This window comes from Brienomyrus brachyistius, unplaced genomic scaffold (assembly GCF_023856365.1).
Source record: "Brienomyrus brachyistius isolate T26 unplaced genomic scaffold, BBRACH_0.4 scaffold27, whole genome shotgun sequence".
In the NCBI taxonomy this organism is placed as follows: Eukaryota; Metazoa; Chordata; class Actinopteri; order Osteoglossiformes; family Mormyridae; genus Brienomyrus; species Brienomyrus brachyistius.
The window spans coordinates 2,009,671-2,027,977 of record NW_026042306.1 but is presented as its reverse complement, the minus strand read 5'-3'; the positions used below and the strand labels follow the sequence as shown (position 1 = coordinate 2,027,977).

General features: G+C 39.4%; 1 protein-coding gene across 1 annotated transcript in view; it reads left to right on the top strand.

Annotated features, from left to right (window-relative positions):
• The first annotated feature begins 3,858 nt into the window (after positions 1–3,858).
• Positions 3,859–18,307, top strand: part of LOC125720827 (pleckstrin homology domain-containing family G member 3-like) — a 31,877-nt gene continuing 17,428 nt past the window's right edge. Inside the window, exons 1-4 of the mRNA XM_048996690.1 lie at positions 3,859–3,983; positions 6,958–7,066; positions 9,119–9,240; positions 9,444–9,504. Of these exons, the coding sequence (XP_048852647.1) occupies positions 9,462–9,504 (43 nt within the window). The 5' untranslated portion in view covers positions 3,859–3,983; positions 6,958–7,066; positions 9,119–9,240; positions 9,444–9,461. The remainder of the gene's footprint in view (positions 3,984–6,957; positions 7,067–9,118; positions 9,241–9,443; positions 9,505–18,307) is intronic.

Genomic DNA, 18,307 nt, shown 5'->3' with positions numbered 1-18,307 from the left:
CATGTTCAGAAAAGAGAGCTGGAAGTGCTGCCATCATGAACGATGTATTCATTGTGTATGTAGAACAGAACAACGGTTACTGGCCTTGCCAAGGGCCGACGGGCATGTAACTGTACTGCTAAGGCTGGGCTTGAACTGGCGACCTAATCACTGGTACAGAGGCTCAGCGGACTGAGCTGCTCACTGCCCCCTAATAGAAATGTTAAAATATATTGCAGCTGTCAAGCACTTAATGCTCTTTTCGATGGTTTTATTTACTGAAGATATGACACATGGAGAATTAACTGCACGCTCCTGTATGATACTGCATCTTTACAGACAGTGTAAACTCAGCATGTTACAAGTAGCTGTGAGGCTGCAGAGGCTCAATTCTGGTGGTGTGTCCATTAAAGGAGGGCTTTGGCTTTTTGCAAAGATGTTTTTGCATTGGCATGAAATATTATTGGTTAATTGAACATACCAAGAGTATTATTTACATTTATTTAGCTGATACTTTTTTCCAAAGCAAAATAGCAAAGAGGGAAAATGTCTCAGGGCTGTCAAGGAACTAACTAGGCATAAGTGCAGTTAGGCTGAGCTTCCATAGAATTTCCAGCCACAAGTGTAAGGCATCAGAGGAGGAGCTGTATTACATTAAAAAACATTAAAAGAACCTGACAAGAGACCTATTCATATCATCCAGATTCAGGATAGATGGCGGGTAGAAGATAGACCAGGTCAGTGGTTGGATGAGCTAGTTGTAGTGCTCCAGTCAGAGATGTGTATTGAACATATGTAAAACATCTGGACTTAGACTTATTTTCAAAAGCTAGGGGAAATCCAGATGGCTGCTGTTTGCTGACTAAAAAGGGTGAGATAGGTTGTAGGTCTTGAGGAGCAACTTAATGGCAACAGGTGATATTCTGTTAATGGCTCTGAAAGCCAGTGCTAAGGACTCGAATGCAAACCTGTTTCATTCTAGTCTACCAGGGCCAGAATTGAGGAACCCTGCATTAGAGCCTTTTGACTGGTTGAATTCCAGACATGCTGCTGCAGTTTTATAGCATAAGCTGGTAGCCTTTACAGTAAGGAGTTAGAGTATTCTGTTTGTGAGATGACAGGTGCCTGGACTAGAAGCTGAGCTGCTTACAAGGAAAAAGAAGGCCTAATCTTCCTGATTTTATACACAGTGAATCTACTAGGTGGTCAGCATAGGATAGCTGGTCATCTATCATTACCCCTAAGTTCCTGGCAGATCTTGATGAAGGCAGTGCTGATGATCCAAGCTGAACAGTGATGTTATGGTGAGTGAAGCTCAATCTTTCACAAGTTCACCTGGAATCTCGGCTACGGTTCTGGCAAGGCAAGTGGAGGCCCGAGCACAAAGATTACAGATACCTGGGGGTACACATTGACAGTAAACTGGACTGGTCCAAGAACACAGATACTGTTTTCAAGAAAGGGCAGAGCCGGCTTTACCTACTAAGGAGGCTCAGGTCTTTCAATGTTTGTAGGAAAATGCTGACTATGTTCTATCACTCTGTGGTGGAGAGCGCAGTGTTTTTTGCAGTTGTGTGCTGGGGCAATGGGGTGAAGGCAGCTGATGCCAACAGGCTGAACAAGCTGATTAAAAAGGCTGATTCTGTCCTGGGGGTCAGACTGGAGAACCTGGTGGAGGTGTCTGAGAGGAGAATGTTGAAAAAGCTTCTCAGTATCATGGACAACACCTCCCACCCCATGCACGCAGCCATGATGGGTCATCAGAGCTCCCACAGCAAAAGACTAATTGCCTCCAAATGCAGAACCGAACGACACAGGAAATCCTTTCTACCTGTGGCAATAAGACTGTATAACTCTTCCTCATTTTGTAGGTGATCTTTTCAGAACTGTCATTAATCCTTATTTGGATTGTGCAATATTACATATCTGTTTGGTATTGAATGTTTGTTTTATCCCATCATCACATGCTGCTATCTAAATTATTCAAGGCACAACACTAAGACACTTTTCATTACCACGTGCACTAATAATCTGTTATTTTATTATATTTGTATAGCTTAGTTTTAGTTTTTTTTTACTTTGTACAGAGTACGAGTATTTATGAGTATTTATATAGTTATAATACAAAGTATTACTCATAGTTATTTGCACTATTATTTCTATGACTATTACTTCTGTTCCCTTTATACTCTTTACCTTACCTTTATTCCTATTGTTGCACTGAGCATGTGAAGGACAAAAGAATTTCCCTCGGGATAAATAAAGTTTTTTCTTATTTTATCTTATCTTATTCGGCTCTCATTCTGTGATTATAGGTAGTCCCCGGGTTAAGAATGTCTGATTTATAGACGACCTATACTTTGGAACAGACTGCCATAAAATATCCATCCATCCATCCATTTTCCAAACCGCTTATCCTACTGGGTCGCGGGGGGTCCGGAGCCAATCCTGGAAGCAATGGGCATAAGGCAGGGAACAACCCAGCATGGGGGGCCAGCCCATCGCAGGGCACACTCATACACCATCCACTCACACATGCACACCTACGGGCAATTTAGCAACTCCAATTAGCCTCGGCATGTTTTTAGACTGTGGGGGGAAACCGGAGTATCCGGAGGAAACCCCACGACGACATGGGGAGACCATGCAAACTCCACACACATGTGACCCAGGCAGAGACTCGAACCTGGGTCCCAGATGTGTGAGGCGACAGTGCTAACCACTGCACCACCATGCCGCCGCCATAAAATATATTATATTAAATATTTAGGTTAAATACAATGGTTCATAATACTTTGTGATGCACATGAAAACATTGCGTGGCATCAGTGATTCATGGGTTCAAGGTACAGTGCAGTATTGTATGTAGTTACTTTTATTATTACTGTATAATTATTATTATGTTGGTGCCCCATCCTGGGTTGCTCCGTCTTGTGCCTGTAGCCTTCGGGATCGGTTCCAGACCCCCGCGACCCTGAACAGGATAAGCTGTTTCAAAAGATGGATGGATGGATGGAATTATTATGTACTGTATATGTATGTGACTTACCAACAAATTTGGCTTAGTATGAATTAAGGAAGAGATCTCGCTCATAACCTGGGGACTGCCTGCACACCATTGGTTAAAAAAAAAAAACACACACACACACACATACCCTAGTGTAAAGTATATTATTATCGTTCATTGTCTTTAACTGCTTATTTGTCTTAACTGCAAGGGGCCCAGAATCTGTTCTTGGGTACCCCCTGCAGATGGCACCAAGCAATCACATATGCAAACAACCATGCACACATCCAAGGTCACCATCTAGTAGTTTTGTATTTCTTTTTATTTTTCTGAATTTTATTGGTTCCTGCTCACAATAATTACAGTCCTGGGGCTGACGTCCCTAGAATATTTTTCCCTTTGAGGGAAAAAAACATCACTTTCAATCCTTTTTCAAAACCACGTGGTGGACAACACGAGTTTTCATTATAAATATTTTCTTTTACCCGGTTCTTCAGTCTAAATCATATTTTCTGTATTGCTTACCAGACGAGTCCCTTTCTCATATCCCTTCTGATGGACGTTGAAACGCTTCTTTAAAAATATAACTTAATCACATTTATAGCTTACAATAAGATATTGAAATAAACAGCATCGGAGTGCGTTTAAGTATTCTCTTCCGCTTCATATTGCGAAAAAAATATTCTTTGTGAATAGTATAAATATTCGATTGTCTAGTTTGTTTTGCTATGCTCGTGATGAGTACGATCTTACAGCTGCTTAACGGTTAAGAAAGTGAGCGTAGGAAGCTTACTATTTTAGGCGCAGGCGCGATTGCTGTAGGCGAGATGCTGCTTATCGGATTTGAAGCAGTTAGTGTATTTTGTTTTCTTTGTGGTTACTGGTTAATAGGTTAGCTGCAGTGGATCCTTCTATGGATAGAGCGAGGCATGTCATTTCAAGCCATAGCTTTCGTCGGAAACGTTCAATAAGAAAAGTAAACACGTTCCCAAATGCGGTATGTAATGGAGTTTCATTTGTTATATTGACTTAATAACTTGATTTCAATATGTTTTAGTCTTAAAATTTTGGACAGCGGTATTACGGTTAATATTCGTCATGCTGCAGTTTTATGGTTTAAATAAAATTAATGGTTTTGAATGTATTCTGTGTGTGGAATGTATACTTTACCCATAACAAAACTTGAAACTGCATGTCATTGTCCGTTTAGTATGTGAGAGACTTTATAATGTTAAACTGGGGAAATACATTTATGTAGTTTTCTTTAGTTTTTATAACTTCTTGAATCTCGCAGATAAATACATAATTTTCAGTTGTTGGTTTTAAGTTAACCAAATCGTCGAGTAATCTTACTATTATCCATCATCTTTAATGCCCATTTAGAGAAATGTAGGATTACCAGCATTAACGGATATACGTCACATTTCTGTCTGCAGATAAATGTGTTGTCATTGACTTTAACTGTGACTTATTAAAATAACCGATATAAAATTATGCTGTACGCATATAACTAATAACGAGCAGTGTTTAGTATATTATTATTATTATTATTATTATTATTATTATTAATATTATTATGATTATACTGTATTCACCGGTGTTGAAGGAAACAGTTTGATATTTGGGGGGTAGGGGAAACAATCTAAAAGTAACAAAGTCTATTTGTATAACAAAGTATATACTGTATATATATATATATATATATATATATATATATAATTTTTTATTATATATATATTTTTTATTTATTTTGGGGGTGGGGGGTACATCTCCCACCTGCCAATTGCCCCTCTGCCACAGGTTCCGATGCCTATGAGTATATAACAGCTATATATAGTTATAGCAAATTCAAATACCAAACCAACCAGTACAAGACACTCCACTTAATTCTGAGAGCCGCCTACGCAGTTACAGAAAGTATTGAAGTAACATGTTGCATATCTGGTGAAAATGACTTTTAAAGTCACTCTACTGAAGTGCACAATAAATCTATTGAGAAAAATAAAAAGATTGGCCTTTGAATCTTAAAATTAATGGGTCCTTCCAATTATACCTCAGTGTGGCTAAGAAAGCAAGTGTTACAGCTCTGAATACGAGAGATTTCACAGAAAATGGTCACATGCAGAGTGAATAAATCAAAGCAGAAGCTTCTCTACAAAACATGTCACTCAGTCCACGGATGCTGCATGTGTGATGCATAGATTCATGCCCACAAAACAATGAACAAATCACCGAATAACTCATAAAAGTATTATTTTCAAGTTGCACTGTGAAAATGGAGGAGGATGCAATAAATTTTCAGTTTCCATAGTGTAGTGCTTTTTACATTGGCCTAACAAGAAAAAGGTCCTCAACTTCAAACTGGGTGAAAACACTGTTTTGGGGTTTATGTGTGGATTAGGATGCTGTGAGTGTTCCAGTGCTCGAAAGAGTGATGTCACCATTGGGCCCCTAAAGGAGACCCTTAACCCCCAGTTGCTGTAAGGACTGCCTGACCCTGCTTTCTCAAATACAAAAACAACAACAAAAAAGGATATAGCTTTGGAAAACACTGTCTTCTAAATAAGTAAAATGCAAAAAAGTCAAAATGGGGTGACATGCATTAGATCTTATGCAATGGGAAAAATAGAATATTCAGAAATTGAAAAGAAATAATGGCTTTACAAATATGGAAATGAGTACAATGAGTAAAGAATTCTTTCAACAAGGGACAACTTTCAGATCTTTAGAAGTGTAGTAATCATTTGTGAAACAGAAAGGAGGAACATTTATTTAATTACAGAACTTGGATGCATCTTGGTGTCACAGAGTTCCTGTTTATAGTTAAACAGTAAGCTGTCTGGAAGGGTTTCCCAAAAAGGCATTTATTTCAATGAGCTAAGATATGTAAGTGTTTTGTATGGTTTACTTAATTAAGGAGATAAAAACAGAACACATGGACCGTACACATCACTGGTGGGTTTGGATGCATATGCCAGACTAGATTGCATCTATACCGTAAAATATGATCAGATCTAGGGTTACACAGCTGTTTAACTTTTATTTGACCCAGACCCTTGTTAAGTTTAATATCTTCATTAGCTCTGCTTTGTCAAATTTCACCAGCAGCTCAATTAAATAATTAAATACAGATGTAGCCACTCTCCCCAATAAGGATAGATGGAGGATTTCCCATCTTTGGAGATAATTTTTTTTAATTTCACATAGTAATTTACCATAATTAGTTTTGTATAAGTATGATATACCAGGATTCCTAGGTATCTAAAGCCATAACTGTGGAATCGAAATTTAGTATTTGCGAGCTTTAATGCAAAAACATTCTCTGTAGTATAAGTGCGGGTAGGTTACTGTAAAATTTGGACGAATCTTAAACTTAAAGCAACAGTAAGGTGTAGCGATCAGGGAGTTCAGTATAGGACTAAACATGCAAGGTAATGTAGGAGCTGTATGAGCGATCTGCATGTACTTACTTACCATGACCATGCACAGCTTCCTCCCATAATCCACATGCAGTCAGGTGAACTGTGATCTCACCCATGGATTAGGATTGTGTGTATGCGTGCATGATCCCTGCAATCGCCTGGGCTCCTTTACGCATTGTTTCCTTGCTTTGTGTCCTATGTTGCCTGTGACAAACTCCTGGTACATTGCGACCTTTCATTGAAGTAGTGCTTATGGAAGATAGATGAATAGAAAAATCTATATATTCATTGTGTTTCATGGTTAAATTGAAATGCATTTTATTATGCTGGAAAGCTGTAATGTAGGTTTCATTTTTATTGTTGGGTATTTTTAGGTCGTCAATTCTGTCACCACTGGGCAAATTATGCAATTTATCTTCTGTTTACATTGTATGAGTAAGTTACAGCTGTGAGGTGCTAAGAACTGTGCTCACTTAACACAGGTTCTTGAAATGGCTGTGCTATGTTAGTGTTCAGTAAACTAATAGTTTGCATTCTAATGTTATGTAGCTTTGTGACACCCCGCATTATGGAGCTGAACAGTCTGCTAGGGCTTTACTGTACCACCCACCTCAGACCGCCACTGTAGGCCCGTCTTAGGTCTTACTCCAGCAATCTGGTGAGTAATATAACTATAACTGAAGCAACCATGTTTAGTATATTGTCATTTATTGTTTCTCAATATGTATACTTTAACGTACTTGGGTTTTTGCTTATCTGTTTTATCAGTTTCACCTTCGATTGCTGGTTCAAATGCTAAGAACAGAGGATGGTAATAGTCCCTGGATGTCGTTCTTGCCCTGCTTAAAATTTCAAAAATGCATCAGTCTTCACCAAACAAGAACAGTCCCATGATTCATTGCATCTCAAGTTTTTTAGGATGCATGTTAGCAAGACTGCTTTTGCCAAGACCACAAGAATGGTCTTTGCTTTCTTTGTATTGAGAAGCACTCATCGTTTAGGATGTTGGTGAGATTGTCATTGTTTAGGATTTGAGTTTTTCTAAATCAAGTAACCAGGAACATGGTTTAATTAGCATTTTTAATATGAATTCTGCTTCCTCTTGAAAATGAGATGGAACTGTACACTGCTATTGAGATGCAATGACTAATCGATAAAATCAATATTAGTCTAATAAAGATTACTGACAACAAATTTTGTCATCAACTGGTTGCTTTTTTGCTGTTTGCAAGATTAATATCGTGGCTTCTTCTGTGGAGGGTCAACGTAAGACCAAACTAACAAAAGTGTGGAATTACTTTAATTTTCCATCATCTAAGAAGTCAGTATCCTGCGACATAGCCCTTAATAAAATTTTGAGATAGAGATTGTCAAAATTGTTTTTTTTTGCAGCCCTACATTGTTGGAAATACATGTCATCTCTGCCATGTACAACACAGAGTGCAGGTTCTTATCAAGTTACATTTCAACCATGGGCTATAACATCCATTCAGCCAATCCTTTAGGTCATCTGGGCAGCTTTGTGTACAGAAAGGGTTTCACAATTTGGTTTAAAATTTGAAACATCTTCTGTGCTTCAAACTTTGGACTCCAGTGTGCAGATTATACAACTAAATGCCTGCATTTTGAGAAAGGTTTTTTACCAAACTAGTGATGCATTTTGAAGGCCTGCTGACTAAAAGGAAACATTGGTATTGAAGGAATGTTTTCTAAAATAAAATATAGGTGCCTTTTAAATTCTTCCTGTTCTTAATGCATTGCATTTCCATCACACATACAAACTCTCCTTCCACTGTAGGCAGCTTTTTCACCTTGTGCACAAAATTCTCTTCATCACTGGGATTTCTCACCATTTGCTTTTTGTCCATCCTTTTACAGACAATTTAAATGGCTTGATTGGGTCAATGAGAATCAATGCACATTTAATACGTTTTTAAACTTTGCACTTCATTGTGTGTATACTTTCGCAATCAGGAGTACTCTTCTGCTTTCAAACGCCTGGAGGGACTAGCGCAATCACCGGGTGCATAGTGAGTTCCACCTCAGAATGGTGTCAGAAATGCCCTTTTTATTAGTATGTCAAACAAGGAGAATGCTAAAGAGAGCTGAATTTCCCTGAGCTCCATCATAATGGAGATTTTTACCTGTAGCAAACCAGTCAGAGACAGCAAGGAATTGCAGTGAGATAAAAAAAAACAAACAAATAGCTGTATGAGTTTTCTTTTGTTTTTCTTTTTGTTTGCATAGCTAATCAGTGCTTTGCTGTGCTTAAACATAGACTAAGTTATGCATTCACTTCACAAGGTTTGTGGTTGTGTCACTAGAGACAGGTTATCTGAATTTGCAGCACAAACCACTATTGCATTAATTTAAATCCTCATATATTTGCTCACATACCAATGGCACATTCTAACCATGCATTTGGCTGGAGATAGTAAGAAGTGCACAGGATAGAGGGGCAGCTGGACAAATCAGCAGGAAGCATGAACTCCATCTACAGTTAAGGTGGTCATGTCAGATATACAATTCCTAGCTGCAGTTTGTCAGATGGAATGTGCTGTGTTTAGCTATAGTTGCATTCAGTTTGTCTCGCAAACTGAGAATAACTTTGTTGAAGTTGTTTGACAATCTGGCAGACATGGCGGCTCCCATGGACCAAGGTTAAGGATCAATATCTCAATCATGGTGTTGTTTACCTCTCTCACTCTAGCTTGCAGAGTTCTGCCTACTGCAAGAGTGCTGTGGCATTTGGAGTAACTGGAATGCACCTTTAGGCACTTTGACCTGTGAACCCCGTGCAGAGATTCCATTACCATGATGTGATCCCAGGAGGTGAGTATAATGGCAAAACAGGACAGAGCACTAAAATAATACTACGGAAGGCTGCAGATCTTGTGAGAAACCAATCATTCTCTTTGTTTAATTATTCTATTTTAAAATGTTAAAAAGGGCTGATACTGAGCTTTACCTGCTACATGTCATGATGACCCATCTGTGTCTGTTACCCATCATGCATCTCACCCATGTATTTACAGCTCATCAGCCTCACTGCCATGCCTGAGTGGAGTGCACCTTCTGCCGTCCCAATGGGTGAAGGTAAAGCGACTGCAGTCATCCACTTCAGTCTTCATCTCATTCCTGATACTGACTCTCCTATCAGCTGGTTAGAATTTATAGGGAATCTCAAATCACCCAGAACCAGGTCAGTCCTGAATTTTGTCATTAGATACTGGCTCAAGCAAGTTTACAATAAATAAAAGTTACACCTGTCATAGTTGCCAGGCTTCCCAGGTGGACGGGCAGGCTGGAAGTGGCGAAGGTTGAGGCAGATAGGCGGAATAAGGGCAGAGAAGGGTTTATTCGGAGTGACAGGTAGAACCACGCACATTCCAACAACAATAATAACAATGACCGACATCGGATAGGGCAAGACATGGACTGATATACAAAAAGACAAGGCAAAATAACAGGGCACAGCTGGGCACGATTGGGGAAGCACACGTGGATGATGAGGAGGCGTGGTACACGAGGATCGGACAAGCTGGGCGTGACAATAGTCATATACAGGTAGATTTCCTTTATTAATTAAAACACAATGCTGTTTCAACATGTAATTAAGAGAAGGCCAGGGTTAGCACTGCAAAAACAAACTGCACAGCAACCTTTGATTTTCAGCAGCTACAGTACGGCATCAGTGGCTAATTGAGCACAACATCCTTCTTAATTTGGTTATGGTGGTAACAGATACAGCTGAATTACTACCAGTCTGTGGTAAGTAAGTTTATAAATTGTGCGCTGCATGAACAACAATATTTTCTATTTCTTGGAGTTTATGAAGGATGCTGGATGTGTGTGTGTTTGGGTGTGGGGGGGGGGGGTGGTAGTCAGGGCACCATAATTGGGGCTACACAGAAATCATGCAAACATGGAGGTTTTAAAGTGTAATTCCTATGAGTTACTGATGTCATTATCACATTTGGACCTGGAGACATTGGGAAATGTGAAATTTGAAAATTAAATTCTAAATTCTATTTCTTCATTGCAGGTAATATATGATGAATAAATTGAATTATTTGTTAAAGCGATCAGACATATCATTGCTTAGATTCAAACTTTTAATGGTATTTAACCTAAGTTGTGGAAGCTGGAATGATAATTTCAGATGTGCAGCAAAATTACAATAGCAGCAAAAACTGCCATGCAACAAACACATGAGTTTGTTGCAGAGAAAAACGCATCTTCACATGGTGGGAAGACCTGAAAGTTGTTCAAACACAAGTTTTTGTTTACAAGTATAATGACCAGGGGTGGAGCTATAGGCGGGGCGGGCGGGGCCATTGCGCTTGGGCCCGGGCCCTCCCCTGGATCGTAATGGGCCCTCCCCCCAACAAAAAGAGGACCCTCCCATATGCTAAATACATCCATCCATCCATTTTCCAAACTGCCCCTCCTACTGGGTCGCGGGCGGTCCAGAGCCTATCCCGGAAGCAATGGGCACGAAGCAGGGAATAACCCAGGATGGGGGGCCAGCCCATCGCAGGGGACACTCATACACGCATTCCTACAGGCAATTTAGTAACTCCAATTAGCCTCTGCATGTTTTTGGACTGTGGGGGGAAACCTGAGTACCCGGAGGAAACCCCACGACGACATGGGGAGAACATGCCAACTCCGCACACATATTAAATTAATATAATTTCTTTAAAATTTCTTTTGCCAGTTAAAAGTAATAGTAACGTTTTGATGTCAAACTAAGCTGTTCCTTTTGTATTTAATGGTTTCCCATTTGAGGAATTGCAAAAAACTGCAGTGCAAGATGGGTAGGATCTAAAGGCTGCCTAACATCCGTCAGACGACATACATCAAGATCGATGTTTTGCCCCGGGGCCTTGTGTGCAGTTGTTCCGCCACTGATAATGACATCAAGGATTACAGATTATAGGTCTTTCAAAGTAGAAAGAAGACATAGTTTCACAGATTTTTGTTTACTCTAGATTAATAATATACAGCCTCGTGCCCATTGCTTCCGGGATAGGTCCCGCGACCCAGTAGGATAAGCGGTTTGGAAAATGGATGGATGGATGATAATATACATTTTCAGGCTGTGTAAGGAGGTCTCCATTGAGTGTGAGATGTGCATTACCCTGAGCTAACATCTTTTAGGACCACTGAGATGTAATCAAGTGCCTCTGATAAATCCTACTGATATGAATCTAATATTCATCTTTCTTAGAGCTTTCTTGTGCTTTGTACCTATAACAGTGTAGATCTGCCACAAAAAGAAGACACATTAGAATGTTCTAATTACTTTGCCAAGTATTTTCCATATCAACAGCTCCATGTGGGAGGACATACAGTATATGTCTATGGAGGTAGTGTAGATACATTGGGCTTTTAATCCACAGTAAATGGATCAGGTAGATTATAGCTATATTAAGGAGAGGGTAGGACATTGTTTGGAGTTAACACATGTCTGTGCATAGTATGGGTTCAGAAGATAAAAGATTCATAAACTGGATGCTGGATTAGCAATTGCTGTTATTTGGTTTTGTGCCATGTGCAAAATTTACTGCCAAATTTACATGCATAATTTATATAAATAAAGGTCATTAAATATTAAAATGTGCAGTAAATGGAAAATAGCTATCATATATGAATTCGCAGGATGACCGATATTGATGGTTATGTAATGACAAAGTTTCAAGATCTAGGTGCAAACCCAGAAAGATTAGTGGTTGAGCACCAGTGACATAATCCAAGAATCAGCGTCAGATACAAGGCTAGTTCAGAAAAGAGTCAATGGTAACAGCGATATGCCCTGACCGTATTGAGGGTATGTTCATCTAATATGCTAATAAAGTCTAATATAGTAATGCTTAGGGGGGATTGGCAGTAATACTTGCTGACTTGGAGTGGGTGGACACATGGGCAGGCCAGATTTAATAGATTTAAGTGTTTTAGGATGTGATTATAATGCATGAATGCCAGAGGTCATAAAAAAAAGTGTGGCTTGAAAACACTGCCCTTGACCTGGGGGTTGGGAGGCCCCTGGATTAGACTGCTTGGTACCTGCAAGGGCACAAGGAATCATTAGTTAATTTCCATTTGTGGAAGAGAGCCCTTTTCCTCCTGACTTTATTCTTAATTTCCTTAGTAAACCACCTTGGTTGTAGTTTCCTATATTTAGTTTTGTTGGAAACAGGTATGAAGTCCTCTTGCACTTGCAACAATGTGCTTTTAAAAAACTCCCATGCCTCTTCAACCGTTTTGCTATTTAACTCCATCCTGGTTCCTGTCAAAAATAAGATCTTTCAGTAGCTGCTTGTGGGCCAGGCTAAACTGCGAAACCGAGATATCATCAGGAAAGTAAACCTATAGAAGCAGCTACTTATTTCAGATGAATCAGAATCACTTTTGTTAATGTCAGGTGAAGGAATTGGATCAGTGTGAAATCCACGTTATGAAATGTGTGTATTCTTAAACAACTGAAGCATTTAAAGACTTAACTTCAGTTATTTTAGGCCTTTATTTTATATAATGGTAAACTAGCAGACACATGCACTGACACAGTGACGGGAAGAGGGGCATGACCCTTGGTGGGGGTTAATGCAGTCCTGCCCAGGGGTGTATGAGAAAGAGGGCCTGCCTATAGTCTGCTTTTTTGGGGGAGCTACAGCATATTAGGAAAGGCAATAATCATGTGTTTATTTTAGGCCTCGCTCCTTTTCCCTTGTGATGAGAATTTTAGCAGCCAAATTTTATTAAACACTGCGATGGGTTGGCCCCCCATCCTGGGTTGTTCCCTGCCTCGTTCCCATTGCTTCCAGGATAGGCTCCGGACCCCCCGCGACCCAGTAAGCGGTTTGGAAAATGGATGGATGGAAATTTTATGAAACAGTCGCAGGTGCATTTGCTTTCCGTTCAGCAAACATCGTGACATTTCTTTGTAAAAGGCACTATAAGAACTGTTTCTGTCTGATGAAGATGTAAAAACATCTTTTTCATCTCATTTTTTTAAACATCTTTTTCATCTCATTTTTTTAAACATCTTTTTCATCTCATTTTTTTAAAACAAGTAGGGGCAGTAACCTAGTTTTAATACACACTGTCATAGTATGTTAATATTCATGTCAGACCACGCATGTCTGGGGCCCTGTGAGAAGGATTTATTTAATCTCCTTAATGTCCCAGTGCAGCATATTTAAGCTAGGCTCATTCTTCAGAAACAGTGGAGACAGAGAAGTTTGGACACTTGAAGGGGTGAGTTGTGCAAAGACTAGGCAAGAATTAAGGTTGCCATTTGAATGGCTAGTGTCCCCACCCCCCTATTAATCAGCTCATGGTTTGACAAATGGGAATCCTTTGTTCCTGTTGTGGCTTAGAAGAAGAAAAAAGAACCTTTGTGATTTAGCAACAGAGTCCCATTATTCTTCTGAAAGAGAGCCAGAGATGGGGCGATCAGAATAAACATCTGTCCTTGTAAATCTGCGGTTCTAGACATTTCGCTCTGTGATGTCATCAGATCGATAATGCAACGTAGCAGACACAGTGTGAAATGTCTGTCTCTTGTTATACGGTATTTTAAATCCACAATTCTAATTAGATCACATACTCTAATCTGGTTTTAGAGGTATGCATTGAAGTTGATCTTCTCTAAATTCATATGGAAGTATATGGGGTGGGGGTGGCAGTAGGGGGCAGTAGGCTTTGAGCCCCATGTTTACCACATTCTTGTGCACTACACTGTGTGGTACATGAAAGTCAGCTGCACATATAACCTCACAGGCTTCAAAGTCTTCATTCTGTAGCCACTGGGGGCACACTAGGCTTACTACAGTATGTTTACCTGGAATTGCAGATGCAAATCTTCACTTATCAGCATATATGTACATCAACCACACACTTCAAAACACATTCCTTCATCAACTGAGTATGGATCACTTTAATACTACTTGTGGCTGTTAACATGTTGATGTCTATATGAAGGTGATATGTTTTTAGTTAAGGTTTTGTTATATTTTTATATTTAATATCTTTTTATCTGAAAGCCTAATTGTTTCTAAAGGAGACTTGTATTCTTTTTAGCTCTCCTGTCAGGTGGACCCAGCACTCCTTTATATACTAAACTATGCCAGGATAAATCCTTCCTATTGTTACTAAGGTAGCTAGACACAAAAGCTGGGTAGGCTTGGGCTCTGTTTTGATTTTTGCAGCTTTTATGTTTTGTAGCATACATTTAAGCTAGCTGACTGGTTTGAAAACCTTGCTGAAGTGTTCGTTTTCCATAAGCCATTACATCACCTGTGTTTATTTTTAAATGTCACCTGTATGATTTATGGCCTGGCAGAAGGTATTGTTAAAGAAGCATTTATTTTATCAGTTACTTATGAGTTACCATTAGGGTTATTAACTGATGTGTGTCTGTGTGTGTGAGGCCGGGTTTTAAGAACATGTCCCCCTATAGAGTGCAGAAAAACGAATGTTCTAGAAGTTTCACCATAAAGATTTTTCTAGTTCAGATAAACAAGTCATTTGTATCTGTATACATACTTTGACTGTGGTTATTTGAAGTTATAAATCAAAAATTAAAAGGTTTATTTAATAAAATCACATGAGGATTTTTCTTGTTATAAAGCCATATATCATTATACAACATGAAGTAACAGTCTGTTAAAGTCAGCGGCTGGGCTGTCAAAAATCTAAACGGAAGAAGTGACTTAACTAAGGCAATAATCTGTCAAATATTCCATTTGAAAGTGTATCACTTGGTTTTGTGGTTTTTACTAAGTATGTGAGAAATAAAGGAGTCATTCCAGTACCATCATGATATTTTATGTGGTGTCTGTCAGCATGAATCCACAAACAAAAAATGATTATGTTTGGTGCTTAATTTTTATTCGAGAACAATCAATGAAAGTCCTGCTGGTAAATTGCCTTAAGCTAGCAATTACTCTTTCTGTACATTAATGTGAATGAATCCTCAACAGCAGTCATCATTGTGGGATATTTAAATGCATTGTAAGATGTTAACAGTGTGGTTGAGTTTGTTTTGGACTGAAGAATAAAATTTCCTACAGTTGCTTGTAGTCACCATTATCTGTGGAGATACGTGGAGGACTTTCTGAAGAACCATTAGGTTACTAATGAAAGTCAGTGATTGGACAATGGGTGATTTGAAACTACAACACAACCCTATTAATAATAATTTGTTAATAGTATAGTCCTGCCCCTTGTAAAATAGTGCTAGTCTTTGCCGGTTTACTTGGGATAATGTACAGTTACAGCAATGGTTTTTGTCTCATTTGTTATGAAATAAAAATTGACTTTCAAAGCAGAATCATATTCCTCAGCTGATATGTTACAAATAAATCTGCTTTCATTGAGTTGAAAGGGTGATATGTGATTTCAAATAATCAACTCAATAAACTCTGATAAATGCAAATAAGTTGATTGTCAGGGAGATGAGTCAGTTTCCTGATCCAAATGCATGACTATTATTAGGATATCAAACACAAGCAGTGTTTTTTTATTGTAATGTTCGGTTTGCACTCAGTGTGCAGCACTATGTTATCTCTATGTTTAGCAGTGTAACCACCTAATTCTGGCATTGTGCTTTGGATTCCTACCCCCACTTGGCGGATGTGGTGTTAACATGTTCTCCACCCTGTGTGCCTAAATTTCTGCCCCCTTAGTCACTCAATCAATCAGTGAACCAAATGTGAATGATAATGAGTTAAATTAAAGTAGACACACCCTAGCTTGATTGTTGCCAGCCCTGTTTAATCTGCACATCACTTAAATAGAAACACTCCAGTAATATGGAGTAGGATATGGGGTCTCAAGAAGGAGCACACAACGCCTCAATCAAAAGAACTTTCTGAAGACCTGAGAAAGAAAGTTATTGAAATACATTAGTTAGGAAAGGGGTACAGAGCACTCTCTAAAATCCTTGGACTTCAGTGAACCACCATGAGAGCCATAATCTCCAAATGGAAAAAAATTGGAAGGAGTGGCTGGCCCTACAAAATTCATTCAGGGAAGTCATAGCAGACCCCAGACAAACATCTAAGGAACTGCAAGCTTCTCTCAGGTTAGTTAACGTCTGTGTTCATGAGTCCATGATTAGATATACACTGGGCAAAAATGGTGTCCATGAGATTGTTGCAAGGCAACAATCACTGCTAAACAAGAGACACATGCAGGTCTAATACTTTGAAAAAAACATCGTGATTACCCCAAACCTTTTGGGAGAATGTTCCATGGATTAATGAGTCAGAAGTGGAACTATCTGGAAGACATGGGTTCTGCTACATCCGGCGTATACTGTAGCTAACACTGCTTTCCACACATAACATCATGCCCACAGCCAAACATGGTGGAGGTAGTGTGTTGGTGTTGGAATGCTTTGCTGTTTCAGGGCCTCGGCAACTTGCCATTATTGAGGAATGCATGAATTCAACTGTCTAATAGAAAGTATTGCAGGAGAAAATCCTGCCATCAGACCATGATCTGAAGGCCAAAACAAATGGGTTATTGCAGCAGGATAACGATCCGAAACAGAAGAGCAAATCCTCCTCTGAACGGTGGTAAAAAAAATTAAGGTTTGAAGTGGCCAAAGTCCTGGAACCCCATTGAGGATGTTAAGTGGGCAGTTCATAGTTGAAAACCCTCCAATGTGGATGAATTAAAACAATTGTGGTGAGAAGAGGGGGTCAAAATTTGTTCTGGTATTATAATAACAGTGTTATGTAGTGCACTTGCATCTGGGTATTCATTGGAAGCTCAGCTTAGCCGCACTTATGCCTATTTGACTCCTTGACAGCTTTATGTTTATAATGTTCTAGTTGCCTCACTTTTTTGTCACTTTAGACAAAAGCATCTGCTAAAGTAAATTTAAACGTAAATGTAGATTCTTGTGAAAGAAAGATGGGCCAAACCCAAAATTGTGAAACATTAAGCTTGTAGTGGGCTTAACCACAAATCATTGGTAAGATAATTAGCAAGAATTAAACATCTTTCCGTGACCTTGGCCACCGTTTGCCCATCACTGTTCGTTGCAGCAATGAACTTCTGGGGGACAATGCTGGAAACAAAGAAATTCACTTGTATAGTCTGCTTGTATGCAGAGAAAAAAATCATGAAAAGAGTTTGAATTTTATATTATACATTTAAATAACACATGTCCGGGTGTTCTACATTTTCCAAAGTATCTTTTGTCTATTTGTTACTGTGTGGTACAGTTATAAACGGCTAGTATAAAATATCGCTCACCACTAGTCTGGCATTATTCTCTTACCTTGTGCCCTGGCCTGGAAAAGCCTATTGATGACTAGGACTCATAATCGAGATGGAGCAATTGGAGTATAGTTTGTTTCTTGATACCATTGATTGGCGAGCATCGACATGGTGTACTGCAGCTGCTTCTGAACAATAATGTTAGCTTTGAACTAAAACTGCAGTTTCCAGAGCTTTCAGTACAGAGCAGAGTAACTTCCAACTCCTGCATAGGCTCCCAGCTTAACGCTTCTCTGCAGTGGATGCACGTGGGAAAGAGATGGACACGCCAAAGATACTGATTAGTTCAGGTTTTCAAAACGGTCAAAAGGATTCACATTCTGACACATGCATTTTTCCACGTTCCGGACATTTGTCTTGTTAGATATAGTTTCTATTTTACCACTTCCTCACACCTTGTAGTGATTAAGCTGGGGCCACTGGACGGGAGGCCACCTGAGCTGTTTTTTTTTATGCTGAGAGTAACATCAACAGTCAGGTGATCAGTACCTGTACTGAGGGGTGGAGTGGGGGTGTCGGCAGTGAAGATTATGGATGGGGGGTGTCGGCAGTGAATATTGTGGATGGGGGGTTGGGGGTTTCGGCAGTAAAGATTGTGGATGGG